Genomic DNA, 23,021 nt, shown 5'->3' with positions numbered 1-23,021 from the left:
TCCTCTCTGGATGACTCTGTCCCTTGTCCTCCTTCCCTTCTGTTACTCAGTTCCCGACCCCCCCTCCTCCCCCTTACCCCAGCCCTCCCCCACTCCGTCCCTCGGTTCCTCTCTCCGGGTCTCCGTCCCTGTCCCCTTCTCTCCCCGGGTATTTCTCTCTGTGTGTGTCTCTCCAACTTCCTTCTGTTACCAGTCTCTGCCTCCCCCAAATTCCTCCCTCCCCCATCCCTGTTTCCCCGTCTCCGAGTCTCTCTTCCCGTCTCTCCTGTCTCGCTGTCTCTCTCCCTCCCTCCCCAGCTCTCACTCTCTTCTTCCCCAGCTTGCTTCTGCCACCCAGACCCTGCCCCCCATCCTCTCCCTTCCCCCATCCATCTCCTCTCGGAGGCTCCCCATCCCTCAGCAGCTCCCCTCCCCCTCCCTCCCTCCTCCCTCCCTCTCCCGTCCTCCAGCTCCGCACTTTACCCAGCGACACGAGAACCAAATTGTCTCCTCACCTTTTTTTTTTTTTAATCCAGACCCTCACTCCCGGGGGGGCCCAGACTCAGAGCTGCCCCAGCTCCCCCTCCGCCTCCGCACCCCCATTCCTCTTACGCCTCCTCATTTCGCCCCCACCAGGTCGGACGCCTGGGTCCCTCACTGCTGGGGGAGGGGGAAGCTGGGAGAATTGGGAGCCAAAAGGGCTTTTCTGGGGGGGTGTCGGCGGGGGGGCTGGACATCCCTGCCCAGTGCATCGGAGAGTTGGCCTATCGATCACAGAGGTGAGACCATCTTCTTATTAATCGGAGGTGGGTGGATGTAGAATTCAGGCTCTCTGACCCCCCTAATTCTGGAGAAAGGAGCCGGCCCGCAGAAGAGAGGACAGTGACCCCCTCCTATCCGGAAGCTTTAGAATTGGAGGGTCCCCTGTTCCTTCCTCCTTTGCAGCCGGGGGCAGATGGAGTCAATGAAGAGTCCCTAAAGCCAAACAGATTGTCCCCCAAATTGGCAAAATGAAAAGATCCTCAAATCTTTATTGATGGAGAAATTCCCTCCTTTCCCTCCTCATCCCTTCCTCTCTGTCCCAGGTGGTAGGGGCCCAGCAGTGGGGAGGCACATCCCGGGGTCACAGGCTCACCCCGTGGAAGCAGAGATTAGTCAGGACAGCAGAGGTGGCTGCGCTGGGGGCCAGGGGCTCCGAGAGGGAGAAGAGGCCGGGAGGCAGGAGAGGGGCTGGCTCTGGCGAGAAAAGAGAGGAAGGGGCCAAGACGGAGCGCCAGGACAGAGGCTAGGGACACCACGTCCAGCGTGCCCAGGGCCCAGGAGGGGGCTGTGTGGGCAGGCGGGAGTTGCAGTGGGGGAGGGAACACATGTGTGGGGCACTAGGCCCCGTTGCTATGGAGACGCCCCCCTAGACAACCTTTCTCAGCAGTCCCTCCTGGGAGGACCCCGGTCTGGGGCCAGCTGATGGGGGGCAGAGAGCCAGAGGAAACTGGGAGGCCAAGGTCACCCTGCAGGGGGACCTAGGTTTGGGGGTTGATTTCCCCTCCTGTAAGGCTGCCCAGCTCCTTACTCTAGGGGGACTTAAGGAAGAAGTCTAGGAAAGTGGTGGAAACAGCTAAAGGACACATGGCCAGGGGGAGTGGGTATGGTGGCATGGTGGTGGGGAGCTGTGAGAGAGAGAAGTGAATGGACAGTGGGGGGGCAGAGTGGGCAATTGTTCCCCGTTGAAAAGAGAGTTGTAGTCTTGCGGATCCCATTTTTCTGAGGGTGCAGTGGATTAGAGGATCTTTTTAAGTCTGGAAGAAGTTGGGGGCTTCTCTGTAAGTTCCTGCACATGTGAAATGGCCGTGGGGGATGATGTGGGGGTGTTCCCAAGAAAGACAGTCCATGGGGGCAGAGGAGAGGGTCTCCCTTTTGGCGGAGATGCTAGGAGCTAAAGAGGGTGAAGCTGGCAGGCCAGAGTGAGGGGACTGTTCGTGGTGTAAGAGAAGTTGGGAGGGCGCTTCCTTGAACCTGGAAGAGAGCAGGGTTCCAAGTGAGTTGGGAGACCCAGAGCAAGCGAGGGATCCTCTGTGATGCAGATGGGGAGCTTCTGATGGGGACTGAGGGCATGGGCCATGGTGCAGGGACAGAGGACCAGGGCCGGTGCATGCAGGGGTTAATTTTGGTTAGCGGTGGTGCACAGGTCAGGTATTGGGACTTTCCTGAATGGAGAGAAACTGGGGTTTGGAGGAAGCAGGTGTTGTAGGCAGAGACGCTCTGGAGCTCAAGGTGGGGGGGTGGTCCTAATGGAGGAGGATGTGATGGTTATGAGTTAATCTAAGTTGTAGAGGTAGCAGGGCCAGATTTGGAAGACTTTGTTAAGCAAAGGAGAGAGTGGGGAGCTCTCTTGGAGTCAAAGACAGGACTGGGGAGACATGGGGTCATCAGAGGGGATGTGACTGCCAGGGAGGCATACTCCTAAACCAAACCGGGGGTCTAACCCAGCCTGCACGTTCCACTTCCCCAGGGAGTTTTAAAAAATCTAGATGTTTGGCCACTCCAGGCCAATTAAGAGGAATTTCCCAGGTGGGACCCAGATATTAGAATTTTTAAAAGTCCTCTGGAAAGGTGTGTTGGAGGCTGCAAACCTGTGCCCTGAGGCACAGGGGCTGGGAAGGGAAGGGCAGTGAGTGGTAGTGGTCGGGGTATCCTGGCTTGTGCCGATAATGAGGGTCACTTGGGAAAGTTGTGTTTTTTGTTTGTTTTTTAAGCTGAGGTGGGATTGAACAATCTATTTTTCCTAAGTAGAGGAAATTGTAGCGGTCATGTCAGGCTTATGGAGGGTATTTCTCCAAAGAGGTGGAAGTGGAGGGACTGGGGATTCCCAAATTGTGGAGATACTTTAGGCAAAGCCAGGGTCAGGGGGGCATTTTCGGAGGCCTCCCAGCCATTGCAGAGGTGGGACCCGCAGGGAAGAGGAGAAGGGGAAGGTGGGGGGTCTTGACGGAAAGGAGGAGGGTCAGGCCTCCCTTGGGAGGAGGAGGCAGTGGGGCCCGGGTTGGGTGGCTTCCAAGCGGGAGGACAGTGGCCCGCAGAGAGCAGCTCTCAGGGTATAAAACCTGGCTGCGGGATCTCTCCAAGTGACTCGTGGACTTTGGGGGGCAGGGGACAATACTTGAGGAGGGTTTCCTTTCCAGGGATGGGGACGAGGGTGGAAGGAGTTTCTTCAGGGGACACAGTCTTTCCCCAGCGGGCGTGGGGGGGGACGGCTGGGAGAACCTCGGTGCCATCTAATCCCTTCTCTCACCCTGCCCTCCCCAGCCGGAGACCATGGCCCTGCCCTGACCCCTGCCCCGCCGCAGCCTCCTGCTCGCCGCCCCCACCCCGCCCCGCCGGTTCCCGGCCCCCCGCTTCTGCCTGCGCTGTGACCCCCCCAGCCGCCGGCACGGCCCCGCCCCCGCTGCCCCGGTGGTGGCCCACGGCCCCCCGGCTGCCCGTGGTCAAACTGGAGTCGCTGAAGCGCTGGAACGAAGAGAGGGGCCTCTGGTGCGAGAAAGGCGTGCAGGTGCTGCTGACCACGGTGGGGGCCTTCGCGGCCTTCGGGCTCATGACCATCGCCATCAGCACCGACTACTGGCTGTACACGCGCGCGCTCATCTGCAACACCACCAACCTCACGGCAGGCGACGACGGCCCCCAGCACCGCGGGGGCGGCGGCGCCTCGGAGAAGAAGGACCCCGGGGGCCTCACGCACTCGGGCCTCTGGAGGATCTGCTGCCTGGAAGGTAGGGTGCGGGAGGGCCTGCCGGCCGCCACCGCGCCAGCCCGGCGCTGCGCTGGCCCCCGTCGGGCCTCCGGAGCGCGTCCCTGCTCCGCCCCACTCCACCCATTCTGCTGCCGCACCGGCCTCGGCCCGCCTGCCCTCGCCTCTCTGCACGTTGGTGCCCCCTTCCTCGGGGGAGCCCCTTAGCTCATCTTTCATTCATTCTGTCCCCCCTTCCCCGCTCCCAGCACCCCTCCCTCCGCCCTCCCTCTCCCGCACTCGCTGGGACCTCAACCCTCCTCTCTTTCCTCCTGCCCTTAGTTTGACCCTTCTTCTCCTCTAACCCGCCCCATCCCATCTGCCCTTGGCCTCCTGCATCCCCCCTTCAACGCTCCTACCCCTCCGAATGAATCCACGCCCCTTCCTCCACCCCGGCTTGGCCTCCTCTTGGAACTTCTGCTTTACCTGGAAAGGAGGTGTGACCCGGGGCCCCTCCTCTTCTCCCCCTGCCACCCTCCTCCTGCAGGTCTGTCTTCCATCTGCAGCCCCAACGACTTCTCCAGACTCCCAGGGTGTCCTTTCCTCCTATCCCTTCATCTTCCCTCCCCTGTGCCTTCTACTTCTTCCTCTGCACATTCCTCCACTCCTCCTCCTCCTCTCCTTCCTGCTCCGTCTTCCAACTACTACTACTACCACCACCACTATCTCTCCTTCTCTTTGTGGCACTGAGGATGGAACCCGGAGCCTCACTATGCCAGGCAATCACTCCACCCCTGAGCTGCATCCCTGACACTCTTCATTTTATTTTGAGATGGTCTAAGTTGCCCAGGCTGGCCTTGAACTTGTGATCCTGCCTCAGTCTCCTGAGTCACTAGGATTGCAGCATGCATAGCTGGATTCCTCATTTCTAGACTGTACAGTTTCTCTCTCCTGACCTTGGTCCTCCTCAGATCCCCATCTTGATTCTTTTCCTTTGGGCTCCTCTCTTTCTCCTTGCTAGGTCCCCGTCCTCCTCTGTGATCCTCTCTTTCCCCTTGCTAGGTCCCCGTGCTCCTCTTTCTCCTTGCTAGGTCCCCGTGCTCCTCTGGGCTCCTCTCTTTCCCCTTGCTAGGTCCCCGTGCTCCCCTATGCTCCTCTCTTTCCCCTGCTAGGTCCCCATGCTCCTCTGGGCTCCTCTCTTTCTCCTTGCTAGGTCCCCGTGCTCCCCCATGCTCCTCTCTTTCCCCTACTAGGTCCCCGTGCTCCTCTGGGTCTGCTCTTTCCCCTGCTAGGTCCCCGTGCTCCTCTGGGCTCCTCTATTTCCCCTACTAGGTCCCCGTGCTCCTCTGGGCTCCTCTATTTCCCCTACTAGGTCCCCGTGCTCCTCTGGGTCCTCTCTTTCCCCTTGCTAGGTCCCCGTGCTCCCCTATGCTCCTCTCTTTCCCCTGCTAGGTCCCCATGCTCCTCTGGGCTCCTCTCTTTCTCCTTGCTAGGTCCCCGTGCTCCCCCATGCTCCTCTCTTTCCCCTGCTAGGTCCCCGTGCTCCTCTGGGCTCCTCTCTTTCCCCTACTAGGTCCCCGTGCTCCTCTGGGTCCTCTCTTTCCCCTGCTAGGTCCCCGTGCTCCTCTGGGCTCCTCTATTTCCCCTTGCTAGGTCCCCGTGCTCCTCTGGGCTCCTCTCTTTCTCCTTGCTAGGTCCCCGTGCTTCCCTATGCTCCTCTCTTTCCCCTTGCTAGGTCCCCATGCTCCTCTGGGCTCCTCTCTTTCTCCTTGCTTGGTCCCCATGCTCCTCTGGGTCCTCTCTTTCCCCTTGCTAGGTCCCCGTGCTCCTCTGGGTCCTCTCTTTCTCCTTGCTAGGTCCCCGTGCTCCCCCATGCTCCTCTCTTTCCCCTGCTAGGTCCCCGTGCTCCTCTGGGCTCCTCTCTTTCCCCTACTAGGTCCCCGTGCTCCTCTGGGTCCTCTCTTTCCCCTGCTAGGTCCCTGTGCTCCTCTGGGCTCCTCTATTTCCCCTTGCTAGGTCCCCGTGCTCCCCCATGCTCCTCTCTTTCCCCTGCTAGGTCCCCGTGCTCCTCTGGGCTCCTCTCTTTCCCCTACTAGGTCAGCGTGCTCCTCTGGGTCCTCTCTTTCCCCTGCTAGGTCCCCGTGCTCCTCTGGGCTCCTCTCTTTCTCCTTGCTAGGTCCCCCTGCTCCTCTGGGCTCCTCTATTTCCCCTTGCTAGGTCCCCGTGCTCCTCTGGGCTCCTCTCTTTCTCCTTGCTAGGTCCCCGTGCTTCCCTATGCTCCTCTCTTTCCCCTTGCTAGGTCCCCGTGCTTCTCTGGGCTCCTCTCTTTCCCCTGCTAGGTCTCTGTGCTCCTCTGTGCTCCTCTCTTTCCCCTTGCTAGGTCCCCGTGCTCCCCTATGCTCCTCTCTTTCCCCTTGCTAGGTCCCCATGCTCCTCTGGGCTCCTCTATTTCCCCTTGCTAGGTCCCCGTGCTCCTCTGGGCTCCTCTCTTTCTCCTTGCTAGGTCCCCGTGCTTCCCTATGCTCCTCTCTTTCCCCTTGCTAGGTCCCCATGCTCCTCTGGGCTCCTCTCTTTCTCCTTGCTTGGTCCCCATGCTCCTCTGGGTCCTCTCTTTCCCCTTGCTAGGTCCCCGTGCTCCTCTGGGTCCTCTCTTTCTCCTTGCTAGGTCCCCGTGCTCCCCCATGCTCCTCTCTTTCCCCTGCTAGGTCCCCGTGCTCCTCTGGGCTCCTCTCTTTCCCCTACTAGGTCCCCGTGCTCCTCTGGGTCCTCTCTTTCCCCTGCTAGGTCCCTGTGCTCCTCTGGGCTCCTCTATTTCCCCTTGCTAGGTCCCCGTGCTCCCCCATGCTCCTCTCTTTCCCCTGCTAGGTCCCCGTGCTCCTCTGGGCTCCTCTCTTTCCCCTACTAGGTCAGCGTGCTCCTCTGGGTCCTCTCTTTCCCCTGCTAGGTCCCCGTGCTCCTCTGGGCTCCTCTCTTTCTCCTTGCTAGGTCCCCTTGCTCCTCTGGGCTCCTCTATTTCCCCTTGCTAGGTCCCCGTGCTCCTCTGGGCTCCTCTCTTTCTCCTTGCTAGGTCCCCGTGCTTCCCTATGCTCCTCTCTTTCCCCTTGCTAGGTCCCCGTGCTTCTCTGGGCTCCTCTCTTTCCCCTGCTAGGTCTCTGTGCTCCTCTGTGCTCCTCTCTTTCCCCTTGCTAGGTCCCCGTGCTCCCCTATGCTCCTCTCTTTCCCCTTGCTAGGTCCCCATGCTCCTCTGGGCTCCTCTCTTTCTCCTTGCTAGGTCCCCGTGCTCCTCTGGGCTCCTCTATTTCCCCTTGCTAGGTCTCTGTGCTCCTCTCTTTCCCCTGCTAGGTCCCTGTGCTCCCCCATGCTCCTCTCTTTCCCCTTGCTAGGTCTCCATGCTCCTCTGGGTCCTCTCTTTCCCCTTGCTATGTCCCCGTGCTCCTCTGGGTCCTCTCTTTCCCCTTGCTAGGTCCCCGTGCTCCTCTGGCTCCTCTCTTTCCTCTTGCTAGGTCTCCATGCTCCTCTGTGATCCTCTCTTTCCCCTTGCTAGGTCTCCGTGCTCCTCTGGGTCCTCTCTTTCTCCTTGCTATGTCCCTGTGCTCCTCTGGGTCCTCTCTTTCCTCTTGCTAGGTCTCCATGCTCCTCTGTGATCCTCTCTTTCCCCTTGCTAGGTCTCCGTGCTCCTCTGGGTCCTCTCTTTCTCCTTGCTAGGTCTCCGTGCTCCTCTGGGTCCTCTCTTTCTCCTTGCTAGGTCTCCGTGCTCCCCCATGCTCCTCTCTTTCCCCTTGCTAGGTTCCCGTGCTCCTCTGTGCTCCTCTTTCTCCTTGCTAGGTCCCTGTGCTCCTCTGTGATCCTCTATTTCCCCTTGCTAGGTCCCCGTGCTCCTCTGTGCTCCTCTCTTTCTCCTGCTAGGTTCCCGTGCTCCTCTGGGCTCCTCTCTTTCCCCTTGCTAGGTTCCCGTGCTCCTCTGGGCTCCTCTCTTTCCCCTTGCTAGGTCCCCGTGCTCCTCTGTGATTCTCTCTTTCCCCTTGCTAGGTCCCCGTGCTCCTCTCTTTCCCCTTGCTAGGTCTCTGTGCTCCTCTGTGATTCTCTCTTTCCCCTTGCTAGGTCCCCGTGCTCCTCTCTTTCCCCTTGCTAGGTCTCTGTGCTCCTCTGTGATCCTCTCTTTCCCCTTGCTAGGTCTCCGTGCTCCTCTGGGCTCCTCTCTTTCCCCTGCTAGGTCTCCGTGCTCCTCTGGGTCCTCTCTTTCCTCTTGCTATGTCCCCGTGCTCCTCTGGGCTCCTCTCTTTCTCCTTGCTAGGTCTCCGTGCTCCTCTGGGCTCCTCTCTTTCCCCTTGCTAGGTCTCCGTGCTCCTCTGTGATCCTCTCTTTCCCCTGCTAGATCCCTTGCTCCTCTGAGGCTTCTGTAGTCTTCCTCCCCAGTTTCTCTCTCTCCTGCTCTCAGCATCTCCTTCGTACGTACCATGGGGTTGCTGGGCTGGGAAGCACGCATCCTCCCTGTGCACCTGTCCCCTGTGTGGCCTCTCTCTGCCTCTCTGAGCCTCAGAGTCCAGGTCTGCGAATGAAGGGATAGGACCAGCAGCCCCACAGTGCCCTTCTACCACCACAAGATTGAAATCCCTCTAATTTTCTTACTGGCCACTCTCTTTTCTTCTGTCCCTTTCTCCTGTTCTGCTAAGCACGTACTTACCACAAGCCAGAAATTCTGTTCTCCCTTAACCCCTATGAGGCAGACGCCATCTTCCTGTCAGGGATCAGGAAACTGAGGCTCAGGGAGATTAAGCCACTTGCCGAACGTTACCCAGCTGTGAAACAAGTGGGCTTTGCAGATGTGCTCACTGGCATCTGGAGTGTCTGAAACAAAATCTGAAATTTGAATCAGTCGCCAACAATTAAAAATAGGGAGACCATACATTGAAGACCCATTACTCCAGAGGCCTGGGAAGACCTGGCAGGGTGGGCTGCGTGGCACTGACTGTGACTGAGCAGCAGGTGCGTTTGCAGATCAGGCATGGCCTCTCCACCTCTCCTCAGTGGCCTCCACTCCCTCTTGCCCCACGCACGGGGACCTAGTCTCTCCTTGTCACTGTGGTCAGGATGTGTGAGTTCATGTCCACTCCCAGGTCAGGCACCAGGCACAGAGCCAGGTGTGGGGCTTGCACAGCGGAACCCGGGACAATCTGTACAAAGATTAAGAGCATCGTCCACTCACCCAACAACCAATTTTTATTGGCTTGATACTGTGTCAGGTTCTGTTCTTGATTCTGGGGCAGCAGAGGGGAAAAGACAAAAATTCCTGTCCTTAATTACCTTGTGTTCTAGAGAGACAGATAATATGGAGGGAAATAAATAAAGCATTTAGAGTGCCATGGAGAACCGAGTGCTAAGGAGGAGCAGGAGCGGGGGGCAGGTGTGTGGGGGGAGGAAGCCTAGCACCAGGGACATGGGTGTGCCCAGGGAGCTGGTGCCCTGTGGTGCATGAAGCCTGCAGGAGTTGCAGAGCCCCTGGGTGGGAGTGAGCCTGTGCGCCTGGCTGCCAGGGAGGGTTCGGCATGGTCGGGGCAGAGTGAGGGAAGGGGGAAAGCAGGAGGAATCGCAGGCAAAGAGGTAACAGTGTCCTGATCTCAGGTTCCCGTGCATCCCTCAGAGGACCTTGCTTTGACTCTCGACTTGGGAGCCATGGGAGATTCTTGAGCAGAGAAGGCACAGGAGCCTACTTGGCTTTTACCAGGAGGGCTCTTGCTGCAGGGTGGAGAAATGACTAAGGGGAAGGCAAAAGGGGAAACAGGAGGTGGCTCATCCCCAGTGGGAACTGTGGCTGAGGAGTGGCTTGAATTCCTAGTGCATTCCAGGGCTTCCGTGGGCAGGGGTTGCCACGGTCACTGCTGTGGGGCGTGAGGGAAGAGGGCCGGCGTCTCAGGCCGATTCCCCACTGTGGGCTGGAGCACGCTGGGCACCGCAGGACACTGAGCAGTCTCCCTGGCCTCCCCCACTGCATGTCCAAGGCCCCCTCCCCAGTGTGTTGATCAAAGCTGTAAATCATCCCTAGGTGTTGGGTTGAAATCGGCCCCTCGCCATGCCCAGGCTCTGGCCTGAGCACCTAAGGACATGGACAGCAGGTGTCTCGTTTCATTTCCTTATTAAGGAGGGACCTCGAGGCTCAGGTTTTGTCATGTTGAATTTAAGATACCCACTAAGAGTCAGCACCTAGGACAGAGGGCCGCGCATCCAGAGACCACAGGGGAGTTATTTTAGGCTCTGTGGACGTGGGGTCTCTGTCACAACTGTGCCCGAAGACAACCGGAGACTGGGTGAGTGTGTCCGCCCCAATCAAAGTCCCTTTGTGGACACTGCCATGTGCACTGCATGTCATCTCCCCATGTCATGGGATCTTCGTCTGTCACGGGCCGCACATCACGTACAGATTGTCAAACCCCTTCTCAGCCACCTTTGTCACAGGGCTTCAATCTGCTGCCCCTCCTCGGGGCTGTTGGCCAGCGGGTGCCTGAGGCTGAGTCAGGGAAGAGATCAGACTGGAGGTGGGAATGGGAGGGTCATCACTGTAGCTGCAAGAGAGGTCACCTGGAGAAGGAGCCGGCTCAGAGATGGACTCGTTAGTTGAAGGGTCAAAACATGAGGGAGGGGAGAAGCAAGCCGAGGAGGTGTGAGCAAAACCAGGTAAGTGGGTATCCTGCCTGCCCGCCAGCCAGGCTAGAAGTGTCGAGGACGGGTAGGTGAAGGCTGACTTTGTTGTCACTGTAACTGTCAATCATTCATGGTGGAATGCTATAATAACCCTGCCAAGTAGCTACTGTTAACTGGAAGAGAAAGCAAGGGCTCAGAGAAGTGCAGTGCTTTGCCCAAGGTCACACAGCTCATGCCCCTGGGGGTCTGGCTTGGAATCCAGGTCTATTCTGTTTCCCAGAACAAGCAACAAATCCCCCAGCAGGAACCCAGCCCAGCAGGAAGCCAGGTGAGGAGAAACTAGACCTCTGAACACACTTCCCCTAGGGATTTGGGGTTCAGTCCTCATCTCCCCAGTGGAAAGTAGTATGAGACATAAGCTCTTGGACAAGACAAGTGGATCTACCTTTGTCTGCGATAGGCAGCTGTGTGACCTTGGGCCATGTATTTAACCTTTCTGACCTTGGGCCATGTGTTTAACTACTACTTTTCTTTCCTTCCCTTTTTCCTCTCTCTTTCTCTCACTGGGGATGAAACCCAGAGGCATTTTATCACTGAGCCACATCCCCAGCCCCTTTTTAATTTTTTATTTCAAATCAGGGTCTCGCCGAGTTGCATAGGGCCTCACTAAGTTCTTGAGACTGGCCTCAAACTTGGCCTCTTGCCTCAGCCTGGGATGACGGGTGTGTGTCACCCACTGGGCTGTATTTAGCCTTTCTGTGCTTCATTTGTCACTGGGGAGGTAGGATGGCAGGAGCTCCTGCTGCCCCAGGTCAGAGAGGCAGTGGAAGAGATCCTGTGAGGGCCACTTTACAGGCTGGTAGGTGCTGGCAGGGCTGGATTATGGGGTTGGCATTTTGTTGTCTCTGCTGTTTTCTTCATAGTATTACTAGGCATTCAGGCAACTGAGCCCTGGGTCCTTCCTCCTAGTCACCCAGGCCAGACAGAAAGGTAACAAGGGCCACATAGTTTCAAATATCTAGTAGTGGCATTAAAACAAATAAAACTAAATAGGTGAACTCGATAGTTTAACCCAGCATGGCCCGAATGTCATTTGAACATGGAATCTATACACAAAAAATGAAGTATCGCACACGCTCTCTCCACGTGCAGCCTGGAGCCCGTGTGTTCCCCGCATGCCGGTGGCGGTTGCCACCTGTAGGGCTGGTGGTCATACCAGCGGCTCTGTCAGTGGGTCCTCCAGAGTCTAGGCTCCCCCCTCGGCTCTGCTCAGAACCCAGGAGGCGAACCCACCCAATCCAACCTCCCTCCCCCACGCGTGCTACGCACTATCTCACCAAGAGGGTCCTCTGGTTGGTCCGAGCAGGAAGCCGCGGGACCCCTTAACCCACGCTTCCCAGCCCCACCTCCGTGTGGGCCAGCCAGCAGACAGAGGCCTGTGCTGTAACCACCACGCCATCTCAGGGACATTTGGGTTCCTAAAGCAACACAGCTGGGAAGCCACAACTCTGAGGCTGAGTGTGGAGGGCTTGCCCCCAGAGCCCGGGCAGCCACCGTGGTCTATGGTCCACACAGGCCCAGCTCGGAAACCAGGGCTGCCCGACTTCCTCCAGGAGTGTCCGCTGCAGACAGGCTGACTTCTAGAGCTGTCTTGCCTCAGTTTCCCCAAATGTGAAGCAAGGATCCGGCCGCTGTCTTCCTCCTGGGGCTGGTCCTAAGTAACGAGTGACATGTGGCTCCTGCCCCAAGCTGCCTGGTAGCCACCAGGGCTAGGTGCTAGGCAGCACTGTGCGTCCTGTGCATGGTTTCAGGCCCATCTCATGGAAGTATGGGTGCTTTGAGAGAAGGACTGTGATTCTACCCAAGAAAGAGGGGAACTGGAGCTCACAGTCTCACCTGTGACCCCAAGGATGGGTCAGAGTTCACACCAGGGAGTGCACGTCCATTTACCTTCTCTTTTTAAAGTTGGGGTACAATGTGCATGACCTAAATTTACCATCTTAATAATTTTCAGTAATGTTAAGTACTTTCACATTGTACAACCAACCTCCAGAAGTGTTTTCTTCTGCAAAACTGAAACTCGATCCCTTCCCCCCACCCTCCAACTACCATCTACTGTCGATCTTGATGAATCAGATGCCGGAAGCTCCAGGTGCCTCATATAATCATGCAGAATCTGTCTCTCTGTAACTGGCTTGATTCACATAGCACAACGTCCTCAAGATTCATCGGTGTTATGGTGTGTTTCATACCCCCTTCCTTGGAAAGGCAGAGTGATATTCCACGGCGTGTATACATCACATTTTGTTTGTCTTATCCATTCATCTGTCAATGGACGTTTGAGTCTTTTCCACTTTTTGGCTATCTGATAATGCTGCGATGAAAATGGGGTGTAAATATCCCTTTGAGTTCTTGCTTAGTTCTTCAGGGTGTACCCAGGGTGGAACTGCTGAGTCATTTGGTAATTCTGTTTCAACTTTTGAGGAACCTCTGTACCAACAGCTCACAAAGGTCCCCATTTCTCCACATCTTTGCCAGCACTTGTTTTATTTTATTTTCTGTGTTTTAAAATAGCAGCCTTCCTACTGGGTATAAAATGGTATCTCCTTGTCGTTTGGATTGAATTTCTCTTATGTATAGTGATGTGGAGTGTTTTTTTCTGCTTCTTGGCCCATTCAATCATTCTTTTCATTAAAAACAGTTATTGAGCACTTACTATGTGCTAGGTATTGTCCTGGATGCTGTGAACACAGTGGTGAACAGCCCAGATGCTTACAGCCCAGAGGTGTGTGTGTGAGTTCTGCTTCCTCCACCCATCAGTCCTGGGCTAATGAGCCATGCAGTGCCCAGGTTTCTGTCTGGACAATGGCTGCAAAACATCAGTTACCTCTCCTGGTCTAGACCAAATCCTCACATCAACCTGGACATAGGTCCCATTTTCTGCTTTTTATGGGTGAGGGAAGAGAGAGTTGGCTTATGTATTGCAACAAGGTAGAAGGTGTAACAAGAGTGGAGTCAGGCTTCCTGCCAAAGCAGTAGGACTGTGTGACACCAACATGTTTCATGGAATCTTTTTTTTTTTTCTTTTCTTTCTTTTTTTTAAATTCCTAGGTGCTGGGAATGGAACCCAAGGCTTGGACTACACTAGGCAAGTGCTCTAGCACTGAACTACGCTCCCAGCCCTCAGGGGCTCTTATGTACCTATCGAGTTAATCCACCTAGGAAGCACTTAGCAAATGTTCATTTTTATTGGTATTACTCACTGCCGTGTCCTCCTTCTTACCAATTCTTCTCTTTACCCCCATTTCTTCGGCTCTTCTTTGCCATTGGTCTGCCTTTACTCTCCACTTCTGCTCTCTTCTATTCTGTCCATCATTCACTAATTCATCCGTCTATTGTTCTTCTAGGTCTCTGGGTACCAGGCAATGCTAGGGACAAGGAATCTGACTCCAGGCCCTTCCCCTTCAGGAACTCCCAGCTTGAGTAGGATGATTGTAAATCAATCCAAGCACATCCTAAAGGGGGAAGCCAGGGAGCTGTTGTACCCAAGAGGAGGCCACTGGCCCAACTTTGTGTGTGTGTGTGTGTGTGTGTGTGTGTGTGTGTGCGTGTGCACGTGTGCGCATGTAGGGAATGCTTTTTAAAGGAGCTGCAGGGTAAGTACTACATCAGCAGAGAATGTGAACAGAATGTTCCCTGGCCTGGAGGCTGGAGGGAGCTTGGAGAGTTGAGGAATCTAAATTTACTTATACTTTTTTTTTTTTTCTTCAGCTATGTGCTAGAGGTTGTAAAACAGTGTCTCCAAAGAAGTCAGATAGGTTTCCAGAGGGTGTGAGGATGAGGATCCGAGGAGAGGACACTGGGAGGAAGGAAGAGGAGGGCCTGCAGCACCCCTAGGGCCATCCTACACTCCCTCCTCAGCCACTCCATCTCTGGAGGTGCCAGATTCTGCTAGACTGGGAATCCCTCCCTCTCTTTCCAGGATGAAGAAACCAAACTCGCAACTGGACTTCGCAGGGTCTCAGGGGAAAGTCCAGTCCTTGTTTTCCCACGCATTTTCAGACTTCTCAACAAGTTGAGGGTTACAAGGGCGGCCTGACAAAGTTCAGACCCTTTTCCTCAGAGGGGAAAGAGAAAGCCAGACAGGTTGAGCCCAGGTTACAGGGCAGACGTCCTGGAGCCTGTAGTAGGTGCTTGGAAAGATATTAGCCTTTGGGTGTTTTTTTTGTTTCCTTTTTAACAGGTGGGGAAACAGACCAGAGAGGTTGAAAGTTGTCCCGATACCGACACCGGCTCAGGGCCAGGACTTCTGTTTCACCATCAGACCAGAGAGAAGGGGTCTGGGGAAGGGGGGGGCTTTCTCCCTGTGGGCCGCCCCGCCCCGAACTCTGAAGTTCCCACCCCCACCACCCCCGTCCCTTCTCCAGGGCTGAAAAGAGGCGTCTGCGTGAAGATCAACCATTTTCCGGAGGACACGGACTACGACCACGACAGCGCGGAGTATCTGCTCCGTACGTGGGGTCCGGGACAGCCGGGGGGAGGGGGCTGCCGGGCCGGCGCTGGGATCACACGCGTAGGTTAGCTTCCCAGCCGATCTGAGCGGCCAGACGCTCAGATCCCCTGGCTCCCCATTGGCTTAGTGATGGGTCCCCGCCCCCTCCTCTCACCTCGGGGCGGGCCGAGGGGGGATCTCGGCTGCTGATTGGCCGTCCGGTTCTCTTTGGTACTCGCGGCAGCTGTGCACTAGGACGGGCTGTCGACTCTCGGGCTGGGATTGGCCGCCGCGCCCGGGCCGTGGACCAATCCGCGGCAGGGACAGGCCACTCCAGGAGCGGGCTGGGGAAGCCTGGGCTGCGATTGGTAGTCACCCCGAGAACGCGGCAAAGCTTGGGTGACGATTGGCTGCAGCCTCAGCCGGGCTCTGAAATCGCAAAGTCTGGTTGCCTGGGGTTTTAGAGGTGGATGGAAAGGACTGCAGAGAGATAGAGAGGGAGAAAGACAGATGGGGGGAGAGAGATGGATGGGGGTGGGGAAGAGGAGAGGCCAGGGAAGGAAGAGGGGAGAGGGCAGCTAGGAAGAGGGGAGGGAGAGCGAGCGACCCAGAAAGGTTGAATGAAGCCAGGCAGAAGTCGCGGGGGGGGGGGCGGTGCTGGAGAAACTCAGAAAGAGATGACGCCTGGCAGAAAAGGGAGGAGGAGGGAGGGGAGAGAAGGGGTGTAGACAAGTATGAAGACATTTGAAAGATCTGGAGAAAGGGAAGATTCGTAGCAGGGAACACCAAGAAAGAAAAAGACATGGGAGAGGAACAATGGAGAAGCTGAGAGAAGAATAGAGAGGGAGAGTGATTTAGAGAAAGAGGAAAATAATACGACAGGAGAGGAAAAACATAGGCCAAGGAAAAAAGAAAAGGACGAAAAAACGAGAGGAAGTCAGACATATATATGGAGAAATTTTAAAAAACAGGCGGGAGAATAGATGAAAGAGAAGAGAAAGAATCACAGGCAGAGAGGCAGAATTAGAGAACTAGATCCAGAAAGAAACAGTGGCGAAGGCAGGCAGGAGGCGCCGCGGGCCGGGGAGCGCAGGCGGCCCGTCTGACCGCCCTCGCTCCCTTCCTCCCTCCTTTCCTTTCTTCCTCCCCGCAGGAGTTGTCCGGGCCTCCAGCATCTTCCCCATCCTGAGCGCCATCCTGCTGCTGCTCGGGGGCGTGTGCGTGGCGGCCTCCCGCGTCTACAAGTCCAAGAGGAACATCATTCTGGGAGCCGGGATCCTGTTCGTGGCAGCAGGTGAGAGGCAGAGGGAAGGGGCGGCGGGCTGGAGCGGTCCCCGCGAGCGCGCGCGCGAGTGTGTGCGCGGGTCTGCCTGCAAAACGACCCTACCCCGAGCGCCCCCTGGAGCCCGAAGCCTTTCTAGGCTCTTCCCAAGCTCCATCGCCTCCCGCTGGGTAAGGTAGGTGTATTCTTCTTGGGCACAGATCAGTGTCTGGAGAGTAACCGAGTTTGCTGGGAGCTTAGGTTCCAAAGCCCGCCGTTCTGGAGGCGGAAGGGGAGGAGCTTTGGAAAGGGGGTGGGACCTTGAGATGGGCTTGAGATCTTAGGGTTAGAGGGGCGGGGCTGGCCACCGAAGGGAGGGGCCAGAAGAGGGAAAAACGTGATTTGCTTGAGGATGGTGAGCAGCCTGCTTAGTAGATTAGCCAAGAAGGGGGTGGTTCTGAGAAACCGTGTAGAGATGAAGGCTGAAGGGGCTAGGCCAGTAAAACAGGGTGGAGGAGGGGCTAAAAAGATTGGGCGGTGCCTGGGAAATTCAAAATGGGAGGGATTATGTCATTAAGGGCATTATTAACCTGGGTGATTTAGGGCGCTTAGACCAACTCCTTGAGAGGCATGTTATTAGGAGTAAGACCCCCCTTCCCCTTTCTACTCTGCAAGAGTAGAGCTGGGAAATTCCAGGGGCAGAGTCGTTTGAAGGGGTAGAATAAGGAGAAGAGGGAGGATTTAGCATATTTAAAGAGCAGGGTATGCATGGCGTTGGGTCTAAATCTGCAAGGGAAGATCTGGAGGATCTGAAATTTGGAGCTAGTTAGGCCTGAGAGGGGTGTGGAGGAGCTTTGCCCAGACCCACAGTGGGCGGGGTTTGACAAACTGGAGGCGGGACCTAGAGTTGAATGGGAACCTGATTTATCAAATTTTAAAACATCAGGGGAGCGCCTGGAGTAAATACCCAGGCTGGAGAGTGTAGATCAGCAGTAGACAGGACCTAGAGAGATCACATCGTTTTATTCAAAGGGCAGACAGCGGAAACTGAGTTTATAAATTAAATCAACCAAGAAAGGACCTGGAAACCCAGGCTATGACCGTCTCATCGAGAATAGTGTTTGGACCACAGAACAGTGCAGCAGGAGCTTGGGCTGGCAGGGGCGGAGTCTAGGCCACCGAGTGGAGCTTAGACCATCCAGAGCCCTGTCTGTCCCATTCTATGTGGAGGGGTGGGGGTTTGGGGCCTAGGTCCTGAGTCGAGGTTCGCCCGGTGGGGCGGGGCCTAACTCCCTGGGTGGAGCTTAACCCTCGAGGGCAAGGCCCGGACTGCGGGGCGGGGCAGGGAGGGGCGGGCCCGGGCCCTGGTGGCCTGGAGGCTCCCCTCTAACTGTCCCCGCCCAGGCCTGAGCAACATCATCGGAGTGATCGTGTACATCTCTGCCAACGCGGGCGAGCCGGGCCCGAAGCGGGATGAGGAGAAGAAGAACCACTACTCGTACGGCTGGTCCTTCTACTTCGGCGGGCTGTCCTTCATCCTGGCCGAGGTGATCGGCGTGCTGGCCGTCAACATCTACATCGAGCGCAGCCGCGAGGCGCACTGCCAGTCTCGCTCGGACCTGCTCAAGGCCGGCGGGGGCGCGGGCGGCAGTGGCGGGAGCGGCCCCTCGGCCATCCTCCGTCTGCCCAGTTACCGCTTCCGCTACCGCCGCCGCTCCCGCTCCAGCTCCCGCTCCAGCGAGCCGTCGCCGTCGCGGGACGCGTCTCCCGGCGGCCCGGGCGGCCCGGGCTTCGCCTCCACGGACATCTCCATGTACACGCTCAGCCGCGACCCGTCCAAGGGCAGCGTGGCCGCGGGGTTGGCGGGGGCCGGCGGCGGCGGCGGCGGCGGCGCGGGCGCGTACAGCGGCGCGGCCGGGGGCGCCGGGGGCGGCGGCGGGGCGGGCTCTGAGCGGGACCGCGGGGGTGCGCCCGGCTTCCTCACGCTGCACAACGCCTTCCCCAAGGAGGCGGGCGGCGGCGTCACGGTCACGGTCACCGGGCCGCCCGCCGCGCCCGCGCCCGCACCGCCCGCGCCCGCCGCCCCCGCCCCCGGGACCCTGGCCAAGGAGGCCGCCGCCTCCAACACCAACACGCTCAACAGGAAAACCACGCCCGTGTAGGGGCGCGCGGGGAGCGGGGCGTGTCCGGGGCGCGTGCGCGGGCGCGCGTGCAACGAGGCTGCCGGGTCGGGGCGCCTCGCTCTTCCCCGAGAGCGCGCTGGAGACTGCGTGGCCTTCCCCCTGCGCCCCTCCCCGGCCCCGGGCGTCGGGGAGCCCCCTCACCCGCCAAAGGGACCCCAGGGGAGGGGTGAAGCAGGGAGGGGGCTCTGCTGAGGGAGCGTCGTGTTTTATTTTTTTGTGGGATTTAGGGGGCGGGGGTAGGGCCGTGGTGTTTTTTGCAGTTTTGAGATGTTTTCTTTTTAATGTTTTGCTGTGTGCATGTGGGGGCGGGGCGGGGGGGAGGGGAGGGAGGGACTCCCAGCCCAGCCCAACTCCTGGAGAGGGGCCCATAGCACACGAGTTACACCTACATACTATATATAAGCTCTACATAAAGGGAGAGGTCAAGAGAAGGGACTCGGAAAGGCAAGTGACTAGAGATGGACGCAGGTGTTCGTTCACTTTTCCATTCATCTTTCCACAAGGGCTTATTACGCACCTGCTGTGTGGCAGGTGCTGACACACAGGAAGGCACTGGGGAAGGGGCATAAAGGCAGGCGCAGAGAGTTATTCATTCATTACTGGCAATGTGTGTGCTTAACTGCCAGGCATTGTGCTGAATGCTGAGCATACAGAGGGAGGAAAACAGTCAGGGTCCGGGACATCTTCAGAGTTGCATCTTGCACATGAGACAGACATTAATCCGAGAATTATGTACACATACAAGAGATTACAGTTAGGATGTAGGAGAAACCCGAGATCCTCCAAAATGCTCTGTGAGGGAGGGGGCTAACCCAGTTTAAGTTTTAGTAGACACTGAAAGGATGACAAGGAGACAGCTGGAGCTGGGGCCATGTGTCCCAGGAAGAGAACAGCATATGCCAAGGCCCTAGGGCAGAAAGGAGCTTGCACAGTATGCTGAAGTGTAGTGAGCCGGGTGGAGAGAGGAGCCTGGAGACAGGACCAGATTGTGCAGGGACTTGTAGGTTGGGTTTTATTCATAGGGGGCTGTGGATGGCTTTAAGCAGGAGCACAGCATGAATGGTGCATAAAGGAAAGGCAGGAGCCTAGCTGAGTACGGAGCAGAGGCAACTAAAATACGGCATCACACAGTCACTGGTCTTCCAAGCCGGTGCTGGTGGCAGAGAGGACGCAGTCACACATGCTGCAGCACAGGCATGGTGTCGTGTGCAGGAGAATCAGACAGCAATCCAGGTTTCACTATTTTCTCCAGCCGCTGGCATTCGGGTGCATGTGCTCTGGTCCCAGGCAGGAAGTTAGGGACCCCAGAGGTGCAACAAACCCCTCACTTCCCCAGGAGCTGAGCACTGTCAGGAAGCACAGCCCAGGCAGGGAAGCGAGCGTGGTGACTGGGACCACGATGGGCCCCATGGAACACGGAGGACAGGGTGGCCAGGTGTGGGCAGGGAAGACTCCCTGGAATGTGATGCCCAGTCTCGGTCTTCAAAGAAGCACGTGTCTCCTAGGTGATGAAGGGGACAAGGAAGTCTTTCTGGGCAAGAACAGCTGGGGCAGAAGCCCAGGGAAGAGGAGCAGCGTGATGTTTTGGGAAAAGTGCTGACGCCTCTGGGATGCTGAAATCCAGGGTCGAGGAATAGGTCAGGCGGGGAAGTACCATAAGCCAGGGTCTAACAGTGCCTGAGTCACAGACCAGCCAGAGGCTTCCTAAGGGCAGTGGAGAGGATGACAGTTGAGGGGGGTAAAGGAAGTGGGTGTGCTGAGGAAGGGATGGAGTTGAAGGTCACCGAGAGGGCAGGGTGCTTCATTTCCCTTCATTTGCTCAGCAAGTATTTCCTGTGATGCTGGGTGTAGGGAACTTCCCATCCCGTCCTGTGCTCCAGGGGCTCCCAGTCTGGTGGGGAGAGAGACAGGGCTCAGCTGCACAAGGCAGGACCTGGTTAGTGAGGTACCATGAGGTCAGGGTGACCTTGGGAATAGGAGACATCAGAAGTGGGACCGAGGAGGGAGGGGATCAGAGTGGGCATTAGAAATTTGCTTGGGGGCCTGTGTGGAAGAGTTAGAAATGGGGGCAGGGGAGGCTGGAGTGGGCGAGCCTGGGAGGAATTCTGTGATGGTGGTTTCCGGAAGGAGATGCTGGAAAATGTAGAGAGGATAGAGTCAGTGAGACTAGATAAGACTTAATCTGATGCATGGAGAGAAGAGGGGCGGGGAGGTGAGGAGAGGGCCAGGCAGAGGTGCATTCGAGGGGACGACTGATGGGGAGGACAGAACTGGCTAGGGGATGATGGATTCTGCAATCCAAAGGCCAAACAGCAAGAAAGGTGGAGGGTGGGCCGAAGGAAGAGTGAGATGGGGGGGTGCAGAAGAGACCCAAAACAGGTGAGTCCTAGAGATGGGAAAGGCGAAGACTTAGGAGATTCCGAGAGGGAGAAACTGAAAACAAGATGCGCAAGCCTTCACAGTATTGGAGAATTGCCGAGCGCTGACCTGTTCAAGGCCCAGTCTAGGCCCACAGGGTATGGTGATGAGCTGACAAGGGCCTGCTCTCGGGCTCCCAGGAGGCACGTGCAATACACACTGAAGAGTGCTTGAGAAGTGAAACAGGATGACAGATCAGGGCGACTAGATAAGCTGTGTCAAGAGGTCCTGACTGCCAAGTAGTGTTTGAACAGAAATGTGCATTCTGAGAGGGCAGGGGAGGAGAGAAGGGCTCGGGACAGGAACCCTGGCCACCAAAGGTGGCAGAAGAAGCCTGAGTAAAACCAGACTTCCAAGGAGGCCTTTGTGAGCAGAATAAACAAGGGCTAGTTGACTGGGTTAAGAAGTCCCAAGTGCAGAGGGCAGCTCAGGCCTTGTAGCCTGGGAAGGAATTTGAACTTTATTCTGGGTTTGATGAGAAGCCTTGGGGAGCTCTGAGCACAGGCATGCTGGGATCATATTTTTGTCTAAACAAAACAATAGCAGAACTGTGGTGTTGTGCTGGGAATAGACTTGGGGGGTCAAAAGCAGAAGCAGGGATTGGGATTTTGGAGGTGATGCCTACCGTGGTGGCAAGCCAGCTGTACAGGGAGGTAATGAAGCCCAGGGAAGGGGAGAGAGGATTCTCCGGGTGGGTGCTGCGGCCAGGAAGGGGGAGGCAGGGTTTGGTGGTAGGAATCCAGGGTTGTCGTAGGGATGTGTCAGGTGGGGATGCCTTTGGGAAGTCCGAGTATGGAGCAACCAGTTGGAGACATCAGATAGGAGTGGTTAAAAGATCGTGGCTGGAAATACAAGTCTTGGAAACGTCAGCAGATGGAGGCATGGAAAGCCACAGAATGGGATGGTAACTTAGCAGCTGCGTGCAGGTAGAGTGACCCTGGCAAGAGTCTTGGGGGGACATCTACACTGGGGGAGAAGAGCAGGTAGCAAAGGGAGCCAAGAAGGAGTGACCGGAGGCTGGCAGGAAGCCGGAGAGTCCTTGAGGGCCTAAGCACAAGCATTTCAAGAGGAGGAGGAGGGGGCTGGGGTTTGGCTCCGTGGTGGAGCGCTTGCCTGGTATATGGAAGGCTCTGGGTTTGGTTCTCAGCACTGCAAATAAATACATAAAATAAAGGTCCATCTACAATTAAAAAACATACATATGTATATGGAGGAGGAGGGGCCAGCTGTGCGGAAGCTGCTGCGGAATCGGAGAAGATCTGGGAGCAAGTGACCAGTAGGTTTGCAGAGTGATCCTGGCTGATGATCTGGACAGAGCTCACTTCAGCTCAGAGGCAGGGACAGAAGCCCTTACCGGGGAAGAGGGAAAGGGAATAGAGGCAATTAAAATGACCCAGACAAGGAGAGGAAGACGGGAAAAGGCACCCTGAAATCAGGGAGCTATTACAGCAGGCAGGAGTGAGAACAATGGGGTGACCCCGGCCAGCGGGAGAGTTCAGGGGTGGTGAACAGAGTCCGAGGACCCCAGCCAGGCCTCTTCTGTCCTTTGCTGCTGCTCATGCAGGCTCTGGGACTCTCTGGAGCCTGGGAAGACCCAGCAAGGCAAAGGGAAAGAAGAGGTTTCCTTTATTTTCTGAAACGAAAGTCCGTTCAGACTCCCAGTTGCCAGAACCTGTGATCAAAGAGCTGTGTGTGCCCCTGAGGGAGAAAGGCAGCAGAATACAGAGGTGGTGTGCTCTGCTGGGGGAAGCAGGTACCTTCCCAGCTCCGTGGGGGTGTCCACGAGGCCGGTGCTTCCTCATCACAGTTCCCTGGCCAGTCCTGTGCTCACTTGTTCATTCACATCACCTACCACACCTTATAAGGCTGCCTGTGTACCTGGCCATGAGCTGGGTGGTGCAGAGGTTGCCCCTGACCCCTGACCCAATCTAGTGGGAGAGCCAGACACCTTAGCAGACAGTCGCACCCCAGGGCATTGGGGGCTCCAAGGGAAGAGCACAGAGCAGGGGCAGGCAGGGAGGGGTGCCCCAGAGCCCTGGTCAGCTGGTATTGGGCCTACCTGGAGCAGCATCCTGCGTGGAGGTGGATGGCAGGTGGGTCCCACCTGGGCAGTCTGTAGAAGGGAGGGGGTGAGGGGTGATGACCAGGCCCTGCTGCCATGCCACACGGCTGTCCCTGCCCCTGCTCCTGGGGGAGCTGAAACTGCATGGAAGGTCCCCCAGGGGTGCCCTGAAAATAAATTCATGAAGAGGACGGCTGCCGTGGTTCACGTGTCCCCAAGCCTGGCCCTTCCCTCACCCTTTTATCTTCTGGGATCTGAGGGCC

General features: G+C 57.0%; 1 protein-coding gene across 1 annotated transcript; it reads left to right on the top strand.

Annotated features, from left to right (window-relative positions):
* Window positions 1-511: 511 nt before the first annotated feature.
* Window positions 512-22,949, top strand: Cacng8 (calcium voltage-gated channel auxiliary subunit gamma 8). Its single transcript, XM_078031485.1, has 5 exons — window positions 512-758; window positions 3,283-3,746; window positions 14,770-14,853; window positions 15,988-16,128; window positions 17,500-22,949. Exons 2-5 carry the CDS (start codon window positions 3,569-3,571, stop codon window positions 18,255-18,257), a joined length of 1,161 nt encoding a protein of 386 aa, XP_077887611.1. The 5' UTR covers window positions 512-758; window positions 3,283-3,568; the 3' UTR covers window positions 18,258-22,949.
* Window positions 22,950-23,021: the final 72 nt, after the last annotated feature.

This window comes from Ictidomys tridecemlineatus, chromosome 15 (genome assembly GCF_052094955.1).
Source record: "Ictidomys tridecemlineatus isolate mIctTri1 chromosome 15, mIctTri1.hap1, whole genome shotgun sequence".
Taxonomy (NCBI): domain Eukaryota; kingdom Metazoa; phylum Chordata; class Mammalia; order Rodentia; family Sciuridae; genus Ictidomys; species Ictidomys tridecemlineatus.
The sequence above is the reverse complement of the archived record's forward strand: the minus strand, read 5'-3'. Positions and strand labels throughout refer to the sequence as shown.

Coding starts and splice junctions, on each gene's coding strand:
- Cacng8 (XM_078031485.1), top strand. CDS start 3,569: ATGACCATCGCCATCAGCACCGACTACTGGCTGTACACGCGCGCGCTC. Junction 14,854..15,987: donor CAGCGCGGAGTATCTGCTCC/GTACGTGGGGTC, acceptor TCCTCCCCGCAG/GAGTTGTCCGGGCCTCCAGC. Junction 16,129..17,499: donor GATCCTGTTCGTGGCAGCAG/GTGAGAGGCAGA, acceptor GTCCCCGCCCAG/GCCTGAGCAACATCATCGGA.